Consider the following 17,233-nt stretch of genomic DNA (forward strand, 5'->3'; position numbering starts at 1 on the left):
TGTCTCCCAACTGATCAATAACTGCTAGAACACCAAGTCTCCAACACTGAATAACCATACCGGGTCTCTGTCCAACCCTGTCAGCCTACAAGACCCCATAATAAGCTGACTCACATGTCTCTGCTAGACTGAGCTAGAGTGGGGACATGACATAAATGAAAGGCACAAGTCGGCCTTGAGATGAAGAAACACAACCCCTCAAATGCCTAGAAAGATAAAGTTGATCATTTCATTTGATCAACAATCATTGCAAAGAGCAAATTGTCTTCTAAGAGCAACGATTATGATCAGGGCAGCGACTTTTGTTTCATTCAATCAAGGCGAACTCATCATAAGGACTCAGTGAATTCTTTATTTGCTAAGTGAATTACCTCCCATATGCAGCGACTTTGATCAGGTGGCAACGATCCCATCCAAAGACAAAAGAATCCAACATCAAACAATCAGCAGGTTCGCCATTGCAAACAGTGATCTGATTTTCATTCAGACATAAGGCGAAGTCAACATTGAGATTGAAGATTAGACATTGCCAATCCATTTTCAAGATTCAGCGAATTCATTACTTCAAAACAGCGAATTTGTTCTCATCAAGGGCAGTGGTCTTCAACTTCAGTAAGGCGATCAGAATCATCAATCAGTCAATTCAGTGCTTCAAAGCATTAATCACAGAAAAAGCACATCAATACAAGGGCAATTTTGCCAAATTAAAGACCAATTTGAAGGTACCAGTCAGTTTCGAACTTGTTTCCAGGTCTGAATCGGGTTATATTTAATCATTTTTATTGAAATCAGACCTTAATTTGATGCTGGTACAACTTCAGGTTCATTATTTTTAAGAGGTTTCGGTCATGAGACGCTTCTTTTGTCACACTTTTGATCATCTAATATGCTTTAATGCAAAATTCATGAAGATTGGATGATTATTTCCAGGTTTTAGACAAGTCTAGGGTTTATTACCACACCTAGGGTTTTAGTAATTCATCAAGATTTCAATGATTTCATAAGCTTTCAATGTTGAATTACTAACCTAGATGCATTTCAAGATATTATAAACATTAAAGTCATATCAAAAAAACTAACTTAGACAACTCTCGCAGGTAGAGCATGGCAGCCCCAAAGAATGGAGCAGGTGTACGCCAGACCCTCATCAAGGAAGATTCAAAGGGAGAGGTGTTGGAATCCAAGATAACATCATTTTAGAGCAATGTAGCAGACACCAACCTAGGATGAATGGATATTAAGAATTTCCAAGGCCCTTTATATACAACCAAGCCTTCTGGATTTTCGAAGACGATGATCGAGAGCGGGATAGTAAGAGCAATGGACTTTCCTCCGACTATACAATGCAATGAGTTGATTGTTGAATGTCCCAAACACCATGATGCCAACACAAGAACGATAGTGGTACCTAATGGCAAAGTACTTGCCTACCTATCCGAGACAACCATCAGCGAAGCTTTCCACATACCCGATCCCAAAGGCATGGTCTACCAAAGCAAAGGAGCATAGGCAGTCTATGAGGATGATCCTAACAAATGCTTGGGCATAATTAACAAGTATTGGTTATTGAAGAGTAGGCCCGGCATAGCCAAGATACCCACCAGTCTACACAGGATTGATTTTTAGGAAGAATTTGGGGATTTGATCACCTTGCTCAACCGAATTACGGGAATCTCTCAGGAATCTCAGTTTGAGAATTGGATTTGAGAACAAAAACCCTTTTGTCCATTTGAGGTGATTCTATTCAAGTATCACTGAGCTTACTATTGTGATTTAATCAATTCATATTTGCAAGCAAATTCAGCAATATTTTCATATTATCAATACTTGTCGTGGTTTTGGAGATCATACATTGTTGTGCCTATTTATGTGTATACCTCATATATTATTATCAGCAAGTATCAGTAGAATTGCGAGCTTTTAGCAATGCTCTAGCTATCACCATACTGTTTAAGGACTATCATTCAGCATTTAACTCAGTCAGTAGCCTTGAAGACCTCTGCCCTACCAATTTCAGGAAACCTGTAACTGCTACACCATATTCTCAAGCATGCACTTGGCCTGATCTCATCCATATAGCAGCATTCAAAGTCAATCTGATCCATATGGTTTGTTATATATTCACTATATTTTGTATGAAATAAATTGACATTTTAGTGCCCAAATTTGGATCTATAAATGCTTATTTGCTGATTATTTTACTAATCTCCTCATTAATTGCTGTAATAAAAGATCAGATCTGTCATCACAATTTACTTGTGAGAATTTCTAAATTCATTTTTGCATTAGTAATTGCCAAATCTACGACCATATTTATGTCATCTAATGTATAAGGGTTTATAATTAAGTTTTGAAATTTATTATTGCTGATCAGCATTAGTGCTAGGATTTATATCCTTTATTTTTCAGTTTTTCATAATCATAAAATAGTATAGATTACTTATTTACCTGAGGGTTTGGAGAGGGGACATTACAGTTTTTGTGAGACAGATTATGCCTTTTCCTTATACAACAGGCCCTAACCCAGGTCCCCTCCTCCATGGGTAACCTCTATAAGTCCAACACACTAACTCTATGTGCTCATAGGGAGACAATAATTGCTATTTGCCTTGAAGTTGATGCAAAGTATAATCCTCACCTCTTTTTCACCAAGTTTGTTTTGCTTTATTCCTTGCTTCTATTGATTTCTCTACCAACGTTTTATTCCCTTCCTGCTGCAATAAGGTGATTTGGGACATAAAGTTGGCTTTAAGAGCTTTGCTACTTTGGAGATGCATCCATTTACCCTCATTCCTTGCTGCCCTTACTTAAGCCAATTCACCACCTCTTACCTCTTTTTGCATTGCCATTAAGTCTAAAGCTGTTTCTCATCTTCCGTTGTCATCATTACAATTTTGATAGGTCTAACTTGGGTTGAGGTTATGTCCATGCCATGTAAATGTAATGCTACTAAGATAACATAATCAAAATAGAATTTGATCCAAGAAAGAAATCAACCTCAATCAATGAAAATACAGTTCATATCAGAAATGATTTATAAAATAGCTGCAGCACTTCTTGGAATTACAGCTGAAACAATGAATGAGGATAACTATGAGCATACAAAACATATATAAATACTCTCCCTAAAGGAGGATGAACCTTCTGAGAAATAATTTCTCAACTCAATCTCAATTCCAAATCACACACAATCAACTACTTTCAATCAGCAGTAATACACTAACCTCAACTGCACCAAATTTAGATTCATCATAACTTCAGCTACAAATCACCAAGTCATGTCAAGTCAACTCAAACTAAGTCTGCCTACATGTACTGGGGGCTGCAACTAGCTCTGTATTTAACTGAAGAAAAGATGGGATTCTTTATTGTCTCCTCCAAGTGAACAATACAGATAATTAATGTTCTAATGACTAGATATTATTAATATCAACTCTAAACCTTACTGGAGTCTTGTGATGGAACTACCTCAGTTTTGTTTACCTATTCTAGCTTTAGCAATCGCTCCTAAACATAAGGAGACACAAAAATCACTAAAGATGATATTATCATAATGTAAATAATATGAACTAACCTCTTAAGTACAAAGAATGCTTGCGAGCTACAAATTTTAACATTAATATCAATGTCCTCTTATTCTTTCATGTCAATTTCTCAAGGGTTTACCAAATACCTCCTTGGTCAGAAGGCCTTTCTGCAGACAATGAAAAACGTTTTTGTTGCTCCTCCAACCTGAAATAGAACGATAACCAAACATAAATTTGATATTACCAAAATAATAAATTAAAATCTTATAGTAAATACATTAAGAAGTTGTATTATTCAAATAAACTAGAATTCATAAATACATCAACTAATCTGATAACCGATAAATAGAGACTCGCTATGATTTCCAAATTTCAAGTTCTACAAGAAGAAAGTATAATACAGAAATTTGAAGCATTTCAAATTATAGAATTATTGAACAAAGCTTCCTTAAAGGAAAAAAGGCATTTATATTCTCACATCAACCAAGATCTATAAGCTAAAAGCCCTTCAAAGTATTGAGATTTTTTTAATAAAAGGCCAAAATTGTATTGATAGGGAAAATATTTTGTAATGTCCCCATTTTTAGCAATATTATTATTGTTTCGCAAGCTTTTGGTCAGTTCCCAAGTTTTCCCATTGTAATGTCCCTTTTGGGGATTTACCAATAATATTATCTTTACCAATATAAATTTATAATATAATTACCAATTGTATGCCCTTTATCCAATATTCCTGGGTTAGGGCCTGAAAACAATATTAATCACTAGAAACTGATTAAGTATCAAGAATTCATGATAGCATCTAAATCCATATAAGCATCATTCATACCCAAATCAATACACTCTAATTTAATATTTGGTCCAAGGCATATTCTTTATAGTCAACCATATTAGGAATTCATTGGAAATGCTTGTAAACAGCAATCTCAAGGATGGTCATCCTTGTATTGCGAGAGCATGGAATAATTTCTGATCCATTCCATCCCTCAGTCCACCTTAGAGGCTGGCTGTCCTCCTCAACCAAGCCCAAGAGCACGGAAAGGATTTTTGGTCCATTTCACCTCATGGCCCACAAGCATGGCAGGATTTTTGGTCCATCCATCTTGGGATGGTGTACTTGATAAGATGCATGAAGGATTTCTGATCCTTCAACTCTCGTGAACTCAGAAGGCTGGCTGTCCTTACTATTTGCAAGACATTTCTATAAATTCAAAATAGATTGCTAAAGGAATTTGCTATATAATTGCTGATAAATACCTCTTAATGGAGATGCAATAGATTTACTCACAAATGGTTGCAATAACTTAATTTCTGCAATATAAATATGGCTGTTCTTAATTTTTATTCTAAAATTATTCTTCAATTTGATTTCTGAATGCTATTCTTTGTTGCAATCAATATATATTTCAAATAGATGTCTTATTTCTCCATTCTTACTTTCCCTACAAATGACTCTTACCCCCCTTTATACCTTCTAATATGGGGAAATCACATTGTTTCTTTTGCAAAGGATATATCCCTTCACAAATGGATTGCTGCCCTAGTATGCCTTAAAGTAGTCGCTGGCAATTATGTACAATTTAATCGTACTCAGCCCTTGCTACTTACTTTCTTCTAATTTTAGTCAGCCCATAAAATAAATTGATATTTACTTTCCTAAATCTAGTTAGCCCCTTTAAATTAGTTGCTGCCATTTTAATTCCCTTAATATGGGTCGACCTCTTATGATAAATCGCTTTTATTTTTAATTGCATCACCTAGGTCTTTAATTATTAAGACTGCAATTTCTAGCAGGGGCATGACACCCATAAGCTCTAGGTATGTTGGGGAGAAATCCAAACTTCTTGGAGGATGTAGGTTGAATATTTATGGGTTGCTATTTGTGGCATTGAGCTCACAGGGCGTTATGGATTGCTATGACACTTTCAAAAGTGTTTTCAAGCTCCTAGGGTGTTCTCCAAACTTCTTGGAGAGCACATCTATTTGTAGTAAGTCACCCGATTCGATCCAGTCATCATCCTACATCTTTAGTAGCATCTTAGTGCGATCAAAGTTTGATTCCAATTCATTTTCTATTAGAATAATATTCTTTATTTATTTAATGGTCAATATCATAGATGGACTACTCGTCGAGTTTTTGGCGATTTTTTGGCAAAAATTGGCAAAAACTCAGCGAGTCCGAGCTAAAAACTCGGCCGCGCCAGGACATAACAAGAAAATGTCAAAAGTTCATTGCATTTCATTTTTTGACCTGGGTTTTTTGGTGAGAAGGGGGAAGAGTGACCAGCAAGGAGATTTCAAACTATTCTTGCTCATTTCAAGTGGATTTGAAGTGATTTTTCAAGGAAAATCAGATTCCTAGGTTAGTTTTTTTATTTTTTTTCTATGCTTTTTAAAACAGTTTGTTTATTTTTTGTTGCATTTAGATGAATTAGAAATGATTCCTAGGTAGTCTAGATCCTTTTTAAGTTATTTGCACAAGATTTAACACTAGATTTGACAAATTTTGTTGAATTTTTCACAATTTTTTTGAAGAATCTCTAGTTTTCAACAAAAAAATCAAACCCTGATATTTTTTTTTTTAACTTTGAATGATGTCTAAATTTATTCAAACTAATGTAGATAGTTTGCTAAATTGTTTAACTAAAATGTTAAACTTTTTTTTCACTTTGTATGTGTAGGTTAAGTAAGCATTAATCATGGCAAGGGAGGAATGGCCACTAGATCCATGCCCATCTAGATATATAAGCACCTGTCCTAAAGGTGCTAGATATGGGGCATAGAGGTATGCCTATGAGGGACCCGATCCTGGGTTAGTTATATGCATAAAGTGTGAGAAAATACTTCATGGAGGCATCAACCACCTCAAAAACCACCTTGCAGGAATAGACAGGCATGATGCTAGAGCATGCCCTGGGACCACTGAAGAAATAAAAAGACAAATGAATGCCCTACTTGCAGCTGGGGAAGAGAAGAAATTGCAAAGGGAGAGGGCAAAGCTAGCCATGAGATCAGCCATAGCTAAATCTCAAGGTGTTTCTGTTGACATTGAAGAGGAAAAAGAAGCACTTGAGGGCATAGTGGGCTCTCGGCATGGCCCACGTATCCGCAAACCCACCACCACCTCACCCATCGCTTCTGCTTCCTCTAGTAGAGTACCTGGCACTGTTCCAACATCACGATCACGATCCATAGGTGATTATTTTGTGCCCAGGAACACACCTAGAGCACAACCATCATTAAAGGCCACTGGATGGAATAGGGAGGTACATGAGAAAACCGACATTGCAGTAGCTGATTTTTAGTACTTCAACAACATTCCATTTGATGTGGCGGACAATCCTTATTGGCTGAATTTGGTGTCTGCTATGACAGTTTCAAGAAAGGGGTACATAGTCCACTTGATTTCATTTTTAATTATTTTTTAGATTTCTTGTTTATTAAATCAAAATTGTGTACTAAGACCTAATTTCACTTTGCTCTTACAGGTTGCTCACAAATGCAATTGCTAGGGCAAGAGAAGTGATGGAGGAACAAAAAATTGAATGAGCAAATTATGGCTGCACCATTCTTTGTGATGGGTGGACAGGTGGCAAGAACCACACCATCATCAATTTTTTGGTTGCTTGCAAGGACAATGTAGTGTTCTTGAAATTTGTTGATGCCTCCAGCAAGGTGAAAAATGCAGAAACATTGGCTGGAATGTTGGAGCATGTCGTCATGGAGGTGGGGGTAGAGAATGTGGTGCAAATCATCACAGATAATGCAACAACATATGTGTCAGTAGGTAGAATCCTTTTGAATTATCACCTTTAGGCATTAGCAATATTTTCATTTGTTGTGGCTTTGTTTTACTTGGTTGCATCTTTCTTAAGAATAAATTCTTCTTTTGCAGGAAGAATCCTCTAAAAGATGCACCCCACTCTGTTTTGGACACCTTGTGCAACACATGTCCTTGACCTTCTTTTGGAGGACATAGGAAAACTTGAGTGGGTGACTCCAGTTGTGGAAGATGCAAGGAGGATCTCAAAATATATTTACAATCACACTTGGGTCCTAAATTTGATGAGACAGCACACCCAAGGGAAAGATTTGGTGAGAGTTGGTGTCACAAGGTTTGCAACGATTTTCTTGACGTTGCAAAGCCTTCTTGCTGCATTGACTTCTTTGAAACAAATGTTTGTGAGTGGATAATGGCTTAACTCACCTTATTCAAAGAAGCCTGAAGGACAGGTTGTCGCATGCATGGTCTTTGACAGCCAATTTGCACAAAGGGCTGCAGAGATTGTGAAGGTAACTTCAAAACTTTAATTTTTAAATTTTAATTATTCTTGATTCAAATCTCTCATTACTAATTTGTAACTTCATTATTTAATCTTTTTGTAAATTGTATTTTTCAATTGTAGGTGTCAAAGCCCTTGGTTCGAGTTCTTCGCTTGGTGGATGGGGATAAAACCCCAATGGGATATCTTTATGAGGCCATGGATAGGGCCAAGGAGTCTATCAAAAATTACTACAAGGGGGATAGACTCAAATTCGATCCCATTTGGGAAATTGTTGATAGGAGGTGGAACAATCAGCTCCACCAACCCATTCATGCAGCAGGGTACTTCCTCAACCCTCGTTTTAGGTTCGGGGGTTCTTACTCAGATCCGAATGGAGAGGTCATGGAGGGCCTCAGTACATGCATTGAGAGGATGGTACCCGATGTTGAAGGGAGAGACCTCATTGTGAGTGAGGTCCAAAATTATGAGGGAGTAAGGGAAGGGGTAAGCTATTCTCTTCAAAGCTGGCTAGGAGAGGAAGAACCACTCAAACCCTAGGTATAACATTTGCCATTTGAATTTTGGGATCTAAAATGATTGATAAATTATGTTTTCTCTTTACTCTTTGCTTTCTAACTTTTCCATTTTATTTATTTTGCATATGCTTGGTGGCAAAATTGGGGTAGAAACACCCTACATCTCAAAAAATTTGCCCTCAAAGTCTTATGTCAACCTTGCAGTTCATCCAATTGTGAGCGCAATTGGAGCTTGTTTGAAGCAATCCACACGAAGAAGAGGAGCAAGTTAGCACAGAAACGCCTCAATGACCTTGTCTTCGTGCAATATAATCTTCAATTGTGCGTAAGGAAGGTAGAGGAAGTAGAAGGTGGTCTGATTGACTTGGATGATATAGATCCTTACGGTGATTGGACATCACAGGAGCAACCTCCATTGTTTTCCGCCACTAACATCACTGATTTGGAGAGGCAAGCTATGGAGGAGGAGGGGGGTGGATTTGGGCTGGATGACATTGATGAGGAAGTGGAAGAGGAAGAGGATGAGGATTCATTGCCAGTGCCAGAAGCAGGTGGAGACATAGCTTCATCCAGGATTGAGGATGAGCCAGCCAAACCGAGCGAGGAGGTACAATCACGCCCACTGCAGACTTATAGGACTAAACCCTCTAGTTCTACCTCTCCCCAAGTTTTTGCTAGAGCAAGGAAGAGGAAGTTGTGATTGTAATTTGTAATGATGTATTTACTTTTGGTTTTACAAAAACTATTTACTATATTGCTTTCAGGCTTCCAACCATCAGCATTCCTCATGAGGATGCGATTTTGTAGACACTTTGCATTTAAATATATCTAGAATTAGCTTGTTTCTTTTGTGTTATCATTTATTGACTCATTCGATGCATCTTCTCATTAAATTATGCAAAAAAAATGCATTTTTTAATAAATTTAAGCGTGTCTTTAAGTTGTTAAGTTTTTTGCTGACTTTTTCCCGAGTTTTTTTCCCAGGGGCTTGGTGAGTCAAGCCGAGTCGCGACTAGTCCAACTATGGTTAATATGATGTGATTTTGTATATATTAGAACTTTCTAATTTTTCATTCTTCATCAATTGTATGTTTACAAACATCGATCTGTTGTATTCTATTTAATGATCTTTTTTATCATTTGTAAATACAATTAAGTTTTCACCAATTATTACTTCTCAAAGATATGGTATCAGAGCCATAACAACTAATTCATCAAAAAATTTGAAAGGAATTTCTTTTGCATTTTCGAAGTTTTTTTGGGCAAGATTTTTTTTAGGGTTGATTTTGTGCACTACAAATTTTTGAAACTAACTTCTCTGCAAATTGCGTGAATTTTTAGGTGAAGAGTCGCGAGTTTGATTCTTGCGTTCTACTTCTCTTCACGTCACGTGATCTTCTTCTGCAACTCGCATCCATTTTTTTTTCTCGTGATTTTCAATTCGCACCCGACGCGATTTCGTCTCTAAACCAGCCGCGATCTATTTTTCCAGCGGTTCCTTTCGTCTTCAGCGACATGATTTCGCGCACAATCTTTGCTCCTCTGCATGACAGGATTGTTTCTCCCACGTTTCACATTTTCTCCGATGGATTTTTACCTCTACGGCTTGCATTTTTTGCGACTTTTTGTGCACGATTTTCATACCCGTGATGGCAATATTTTTTCAGTGATTTTTCGCAAATTCCTTGCTACTCATGCGATTTTTCACGAGTCTTCTACAACGCACGATTGCCTTTTGCACGTCTGCAATCTACTTCGACCTAGGGATTTTTCAAACCATCCGTTTTTTACGACCTAGGGTTTCTACAACTTCGGGTAGGGTTTTGACCCTTCATTTGCAGACAAAAAATAATTTTGATTATAGTTTCCTTGTGGGTTTTTCTAGAGCTCTTCTGGGTTTAAGTTGGAATTTTCTGGGTCAACCAAAAAAAATTCTCAAAATCAATGCCAACTGTACTTCGTCTTTTTCGAAGTTTGTACCCGATTTTGCCTTTGTTTCAGTTTCACGCCTTTTCATATTTCTCATTTTTGTGCATTGGGAAACATGCAAGATGGCATCATTAACCAACTTAATGTTGGAAGGCAGTTAGAAATTTAATGCCAAGAATTATAACACCTAGAAGCAGCGCATGCTAACTATTTTTTAATATCGCCGCCAAGATGATCTTGTTTTGGGAAAAGAATCTCGTCCTTCCACAACCGGATCAGATCAAGACAAGTTTAATGACCGGAATCGAGAAGCCATCATGCTTCTCAAGCTCTCCGTCACAGATGACCAATTACCTAAGATTCCTTCTAGCAAATCAGCATCAGAAACCTGGAAGCATCTGAAGGAGTTGCATGAGACATCCAACAAAAGTTGAGTGTTCTTCCTAAAGAACTGGTTGTTCTCCATCATGATGGATGAACGAATGTCCTTACAGGAGCATCTTACGAAGATTAAGGACATTCGAGATCAGCTCGAAGCTATTGGTCGGAAAATGGAGGAAGAGGATATGGTAGTCATAACCCTGAAAAATCTGTCAAAATCCTATGAGCACTTTATAGAAACTCTCAACATTACTTCAACAAATGTTGATTTGAAATTTCCAAAGTTGTGCACCAAACTTCTGCAGTAGGATCGTTGGAAACAACAGTTTGGTAGCAGTGCCACTTCGTCCTCCTCAGAACAAACCTTTGCAGCCAAATCCTTTCACAAGGATAAAGAGAAATCTCAATCATCACAATCATCTCGGCCTAAGTTACCGGTTCGGGTTCGGATTCAAGTACGGATTCGCGGATTTGGCAAAAAAAAAAAAAAAAATCTTGGGTACTGGTTCGTCCGTACACATATATATTTTAATTATATATATATACCCATATACTATATATATGGTCAATATATACAATCCATACAAAAATAAAATATACAATGTGACTTTCCATACATAAATCATAAATCATAAATCATAAATCCATAATTATTAATTGCCAATGCCAATAAATATTCATATATCGCAAATGTAATCAGTAAACTAATAACTAAAGTCTAATATCATATTCATAATTTGCAAAAAAGATAATATTCAAGTTTCAAGTCTTTTTTAAAAAGTCATAAAGGGACGAATTAGAGTTTTATTATAAAAAAACTATTTGAAAAGTCTTTTTTATTGTTTTTTTGACCCGTGGGCCCCGTTTTTGGGAAACCACGGGACTAGGTTCATTCGGGTCCTCCTGGGTTCACCCGGGTTCTCCTGGGTTTGACCTGGGTTCCACTCGGGTCCTTCCCAGGTGGCCGGGTTCCCTATGGGTCCTGCGACGCAGGACCCACAAGGAACCCAGCCACCTGGGAAGGACCCGGGAGGAACCCAAGGAGAACCCAGGAAGAACCAGGACCAGGCAAGAACCAGAACCGGAACCCAGGCCAAAAGGGGAAGAACTGGTAACTTAGATCTCAGTAGAAGGGCTCCAGCCAGTCTCAAGAAGGTTCGAAGAAGAAAAAGGTTCAGTGCAATTATTGTCACATATATGGCCATATGATCAAGGATTATCGCAATCGGATAGCTTCCGAACAGCAGAAGCAGGGGAGGTCTCAACCTAAAGCCAATGTCGTTGAGCACATAGAGCAAAAAGAGTCTTCCTTTTACACCTTCATGGCTAAAAGACATGCAGACCATGTGAAGTCTTCTGCCTGGTATATAGATTATAGTGCTTCTCACCATTTCACTCATAGGCGTGATTGGCTTACAGAATTCTTTCCCTATATTGATTTAGTTATTTTTGAAGGAGATGAAGAGTATACGATTGTCGGCAAGGGCAACGTTCAGATACAATCTAGTGGGAGAACTCTCATATTCCTCAATATATACTACTTTCTAGCATGGAACTGAACCTTCTCTCTATGAGTAAGATTATGCAGCATTCTCCTCAATTTGATGTGATATTCAGTGCTCACAAGTGCTCGATTGTTGATCGTGCAACACACACTACTGTAGCTATTGGCATTGAGGATCATGGCCTTTACAGACTTGTGGATACAGGTGATTCTCTTGAGCATGCCTTTGCAGCTAAATCATCCTCCATCACTAGTCTATGGCATCAGCAATATGGTCACTTGAACATTCACTACCTTGCTCAACTTGTTCGGGAAGATTTAGTACATGGCCTACTTGAAATTCAAACTCGGAATCAACGAGTTTGTGAAGCTTGTCAGGCTGGGAATCAACACAGGACACCATTTAAGGATGATGACTCATGGCGAGCCTCTAAGGTACTATAGTTGGTCCACGTTGATGTATGTGGTCCAATGAATACTCCTTTTGTTATTAGGTGCAGGTATTTCTTGCTTTTTGTTGATGATTTCAGTCATAAGATGTGGGTGTACTTTCTTAAACAGAAATCACATGTGTTTCCTATATTTTAGAAATTTAAGGCCTTAGTAGAAAAAGAGTCTAGTTGTTCTATTATTACTCTTAGGTATGATAATATGGCGGGGGGGGGGGGGGGGGGGGGGTTGTTCTATGTAATGTCCCCTATTTGGTTCAAGATAGTTTTAACCATAATTAATCGATTTCCAATATATTTATAACTTAACTAAATCATTTAAGAGACAAAACTATCTTAACATGAATCCAACCTAGGATGTTCTACCCTTTTTTTTTAGTCTATCAAGTACTAGCTATCTTACCATACTAAATAATTAATCCTATTTTTGATTTATAAATCATTTACGCATTTATTAGTTTTTAATTACTAAATACTTATTATTATCCAATAATTAATAAATACTTTGTTTTAGTAATTAATAAATATTTATTAATTTACTAATTAATAATTACTTTTTATTATATTAATAATAACTATAATTATTATATTAATATTTATTATTATCTATCTTTATGTTATCCCTCATTGATCATTCTAATTATATAGATGCATAAATAAGTAGATATAGTAATGTGGCAGACAGATCTGACACATAACAGATCTGGTCTGCCATTCTTATGTTCTTATATATTGGCTTTTCATATATTAGTAATGTGGCAGACAGATCTGACACATAACAGATCTGGTCTGCCATTCTTATGTTCTTATACATTGGCTTTCATATACTTCACTCTTATACTAATATTATGTAATTTGCCTATCTAGGAATTTCTTTTATAAGTCTGTTGAAGATCAGTCTAAAAGAATAATTTCTGAGTTATATTCCCACCTAATATCATTACACTATATAATAATTATAATTACAGCTTTATTATTTTTATTAGAACTATATTATTATTATTAAGTTTATTAAATCCTACATAAGGATGATATCGGCTCTATATATTATGTACATACCACAAAGAACAAAGGTGCTACTGCCTGTAACTAAATAACAGTTCTGACCTGATATGATCGAGTTTGTCAGATAATGTCCATATCCCTTAGTCTTTTTAATGAAAATATTTAGTGATTAGAACACATAATTTTTGTCACCGATTAACTTCTCCTTCCGGGTCTTTCCAATTCAGAAATATCTAACGTGGTATCTTCAAACTTTGTTTATCGGTTTATATTCTATGACTTGCTGACTTGTATGTGGCTGTTGCTTTTGACTTTGATTAGAAGTCGACCCTTCTCTGAACTGACAGAAAGATCAATCTTCACTTAGTATATTGGCACAGGATCTATACATTCAACTACTAGGACCGTAATTTATATATATGTGATCAGACTGTGTGAGTTATATGATTGCTGCTTCAACCTGAACGATCCTCAATAAGTGTTGCACTATAGACGTGGTGTCTGATTTGACAATAATAATGTGTTATAATCTACTTTCTATCACTGATAATACTTCTTGCTGTTTCCAATCAATGCTTTATAAGTATGCAAACGGATTCTCAATATTGTTTATAGCGATAAGATAGTTGCTATTCCTGATTTGTCTTTGGAAATATGCAATGTATGGGCTGTTCCCACTATCGAGCTTGATTGTATGCCACTGTTTTGGCCCCCGAGGGAGAGTGCTCAAAATGATTGATTCAATAATGGATACAAGGTGAATAACTGATGAAATCCCCTCCCCCTTTAGAATGACTATTGTTGTTTCTTTAATACACTTCAAAGGGATATGAATACAAATGGTTGCAACTCTCCATTATTCTTTACAAATCGAACCTCTTGTATGCCGACTAATTCCTTTGTAAATCATTCCTTTGGAAGTCTTGGTAAATTGCTGACTTGTCTTGATTAAATTGCACCCTTTGTCATTATAATCGATGCTTTTTTTTTATTAATTAATTAATCGTTGTTTTCCATAAAAAGATCACCTTGTAATGTCCCTTTAATCAAGACGGCTTCTAATCATAAGCTATTCTTTTATATTTTAATTAATTTTTGTATTAATGAATGATTAATATTACTATTAACATCAATAATTAATTACATAATAAATGATAATTTATTATTATGATGAAGAATCACAAAATCTATTATTAATTACATCACCAGGATGTGGGGTTATGACAACCCTCTCACTTTAGAGGAAAATCGTGAAGTCTCATAAATGAGACGATTTTCCAATATTATTAAATGTTAATTAATAAATGTTTTAATTATCGTATTTATTTAATCACAATAATCCAATGTCCAAAGAGGGGTTATGACATTCTACTGCTTTCTCCACTTTTTGTGATACACATGGCATAAAACGTCAGTTAACCATACCATACACCCCTCAGCAAAACGACGTTGTAGAGCGTCGCAACCACACCATTACAAAAATGGCTAGGTCTATGTTGGAACACAGAAATATTCCTAAGAATTATTGGCCAGAAGCAGTGTTTATTGCAGTCTATCTCCTTAATAGGTCTCCCACTCATTCTATTAAGGGGAAGACTCCTAAGGAAGCCTGGACTGTTCGCAAACCCAGGATCAGTCATCTGAAAGTTTTTGGCTTATCGGCTGCTTGATGTAGACACTGATCGTCTCATCTTCAGTCATGATGTTGTCTTTGATGAAGAATGAGGACCTTTTCAGCTTTCCTCGTCTGAGCAACATATTGAGGATCAGCCTTTGAAGGCTTTTGATTTGAGTGTCTGTCTTCCACTTGGTTCACCCGATGGGAGGGATGATGCAGATTCTGAATTTAATGATGCACTACCTGAATTTCCTCCGGATGACACTAATCTTCTACTTGTTCCAGATCCTATTCCACCTCCAGTTCCAATTATTCCTCCTGCATCTGATGTTGGCACTTCTACTCTTCAGCCTAAATAGTGAGCTAAGACCATTAGTGATCTTCGTCCTGATGAGCTCATTGAGGGTAGATCTTCCAGAAATAAGGACAAGCAGCAAAATACAGTTAATTTTGCTCTCATGGCCAACATTCATTGTATTTATGAGCCTCAGACATATGCAGAGGCAAAAGGGATTCCATAGTGGGAACAAGCAATGAAAGCAGAATACCAGAGCCTTGTGAAAAACAACACCTGGGTTGTCTCTGATCTTCCTCCAGGGAAGAAGCCCATTAGCTGCAAATGGGTGTATAAGGTCAAGTATCATGCAAATGGTACCTTGGATACATACAAGGACAGATTCGTTGCTCGAAGATTCACACAGCGGGAGGGCATTGATTATGAGGAGACTTTTGCTCCTACTGCCAAGATGAGTACAATTCGTCTTCTTCTTGCTATTGCAACTCAGTTTGGAAGGGAAGTCCATTAGATGGATGTTAAGAGTGCCTTCCTCAACGATGAGTAGCAGGAAGAAGTCTGCATGACATAGCCTCCAAAGAACATCAAGTATGTAGACTCATGAAAGCACTCTATGGACTCAAACAAGCTCCTCGAGTGTGGTACGTCAAGATTGATCAGTACTTGGTTGCTCATGGTTTTCAGCATAGTCCTTCTCACAGTAATCTGTATATCAAACGCTCTGGTGATGATGTTCTCTTTCTTCTTGTTTATGTGGATGACTTGATGATTACTGGCAGTTCAGCACATTTGATTGCAGAAATCAAACAAGACCTATGCAAGGCTTTTGATATGATAGATTTGGGGCTTCTCCATTATTGTTTAGGTGTTGAGGTTTGGCAAACTAATGGTAGCATTTTTATTTCTCAATCTAAGTATGCCAAGAACTTGCTTGCCAGGTTTTGAATGCAGGATTGTAAACCTGCTTCTACACCTATGGAGATAGGACTGAAGTTGTCAGCCAAGTCTGATTCTCCTCCTGTAGATGAAACAACATTCAGGCAACTAGTGGGTAGTCTCATCTATCTTAATTCTACTAGAGCTGATCTCAGTTTTGTAGTGAGCTACATTTCACGCTTCATGATAGCCCCCAAGGCTGATCATTGGGTAGCAACAAAGCGTGTGCTACGTTGTGAAGGGCACTTCTAATTATGGACTTCTTTACACTCAAAGTCACGATCCTAGACTCAGTGGTTTCACAGATTCAGGTTGGGTAGGTTCGGTTGATGACATGAAAATTGAAATCAACATATGGGTATGTGTTCAGTTTGGGATCTAGTGCAGTCACATGGCCTAGTAAAAAGCAACAAGCAGTGGCTCTCTCCTCAACAAAAGCAAAGTATCAAGGAGCAGTTAAGGTAACTTGTGAGGCAGTTTGGCTTCGTCGGATGCTTGCGGATATGCAAATATCTCAAGCAGGCCTGACTCCCTTGTTCTATGATAAACAGGGAGTTCTCAAACTTGCCGAAACTCCGGTCTTCCATGAAAGAACCAAGCACATGGAAACTCATTTTCACTTCATCAGAAAGCTTGTTATATACAGCTCGGTTCAATTGCAGTATGTTCCAACTGCGGATCAGACTACAAACATTCTCACCAAGTCTCTCAACCCAGATAAGTTTGCTAAATTCAGGGGGCAGCTTGGTGTTGTTGACAGATTGACCATTAAGGGAGGGTATTAGAAT

General features: G+C 37.3%; 1 protein-coding gene across 3 annotated transcripts in view; it reads right to left on the bottom strand.

Moving 5' to 3' along the window:
* The window catches only part of LOC131052678 (DEAD-box ATP-dependent RNA helicase 21), a 218,892-nt gene that overhangs the window by 176,004 nt on the left and 25,655 nt on the right, over positions 1–17,233 (bottom strand). For all 3 annotated transcript variants that reach the window (XR_009107493.2, XM_057987254.2, XM_057987253.2), the window contains exon 4: positions 3,674–3,732. Coding sequence is in view for 2 of the 3 variants with exons in the window: in XM_057987254.2 (XP_057843237.2) it covers positions 3,674–3,732 (59 nt within the window). In the remaining variant the exon portion in view is untranslated. The remainder of the gene's footprint in view (positions 1–3,673; positions 3,733–17,233) is intronic.

This window comes from Cryptomeria japonica, chromosome 5 (genome assembly GCF_030272615.1).
Source record: "Cryptomeria japonica chromosome 5, Sugi_1.0, whole genome shotgun sequence".
In the NCBI taxonomy this organism is placed as follows: Eukaryota; Viridiplantae; Streptophyta; class Pinopsida; order Cupressales; family Cupressaceae; genus Cryptomeria; species Cryptomeria japonica.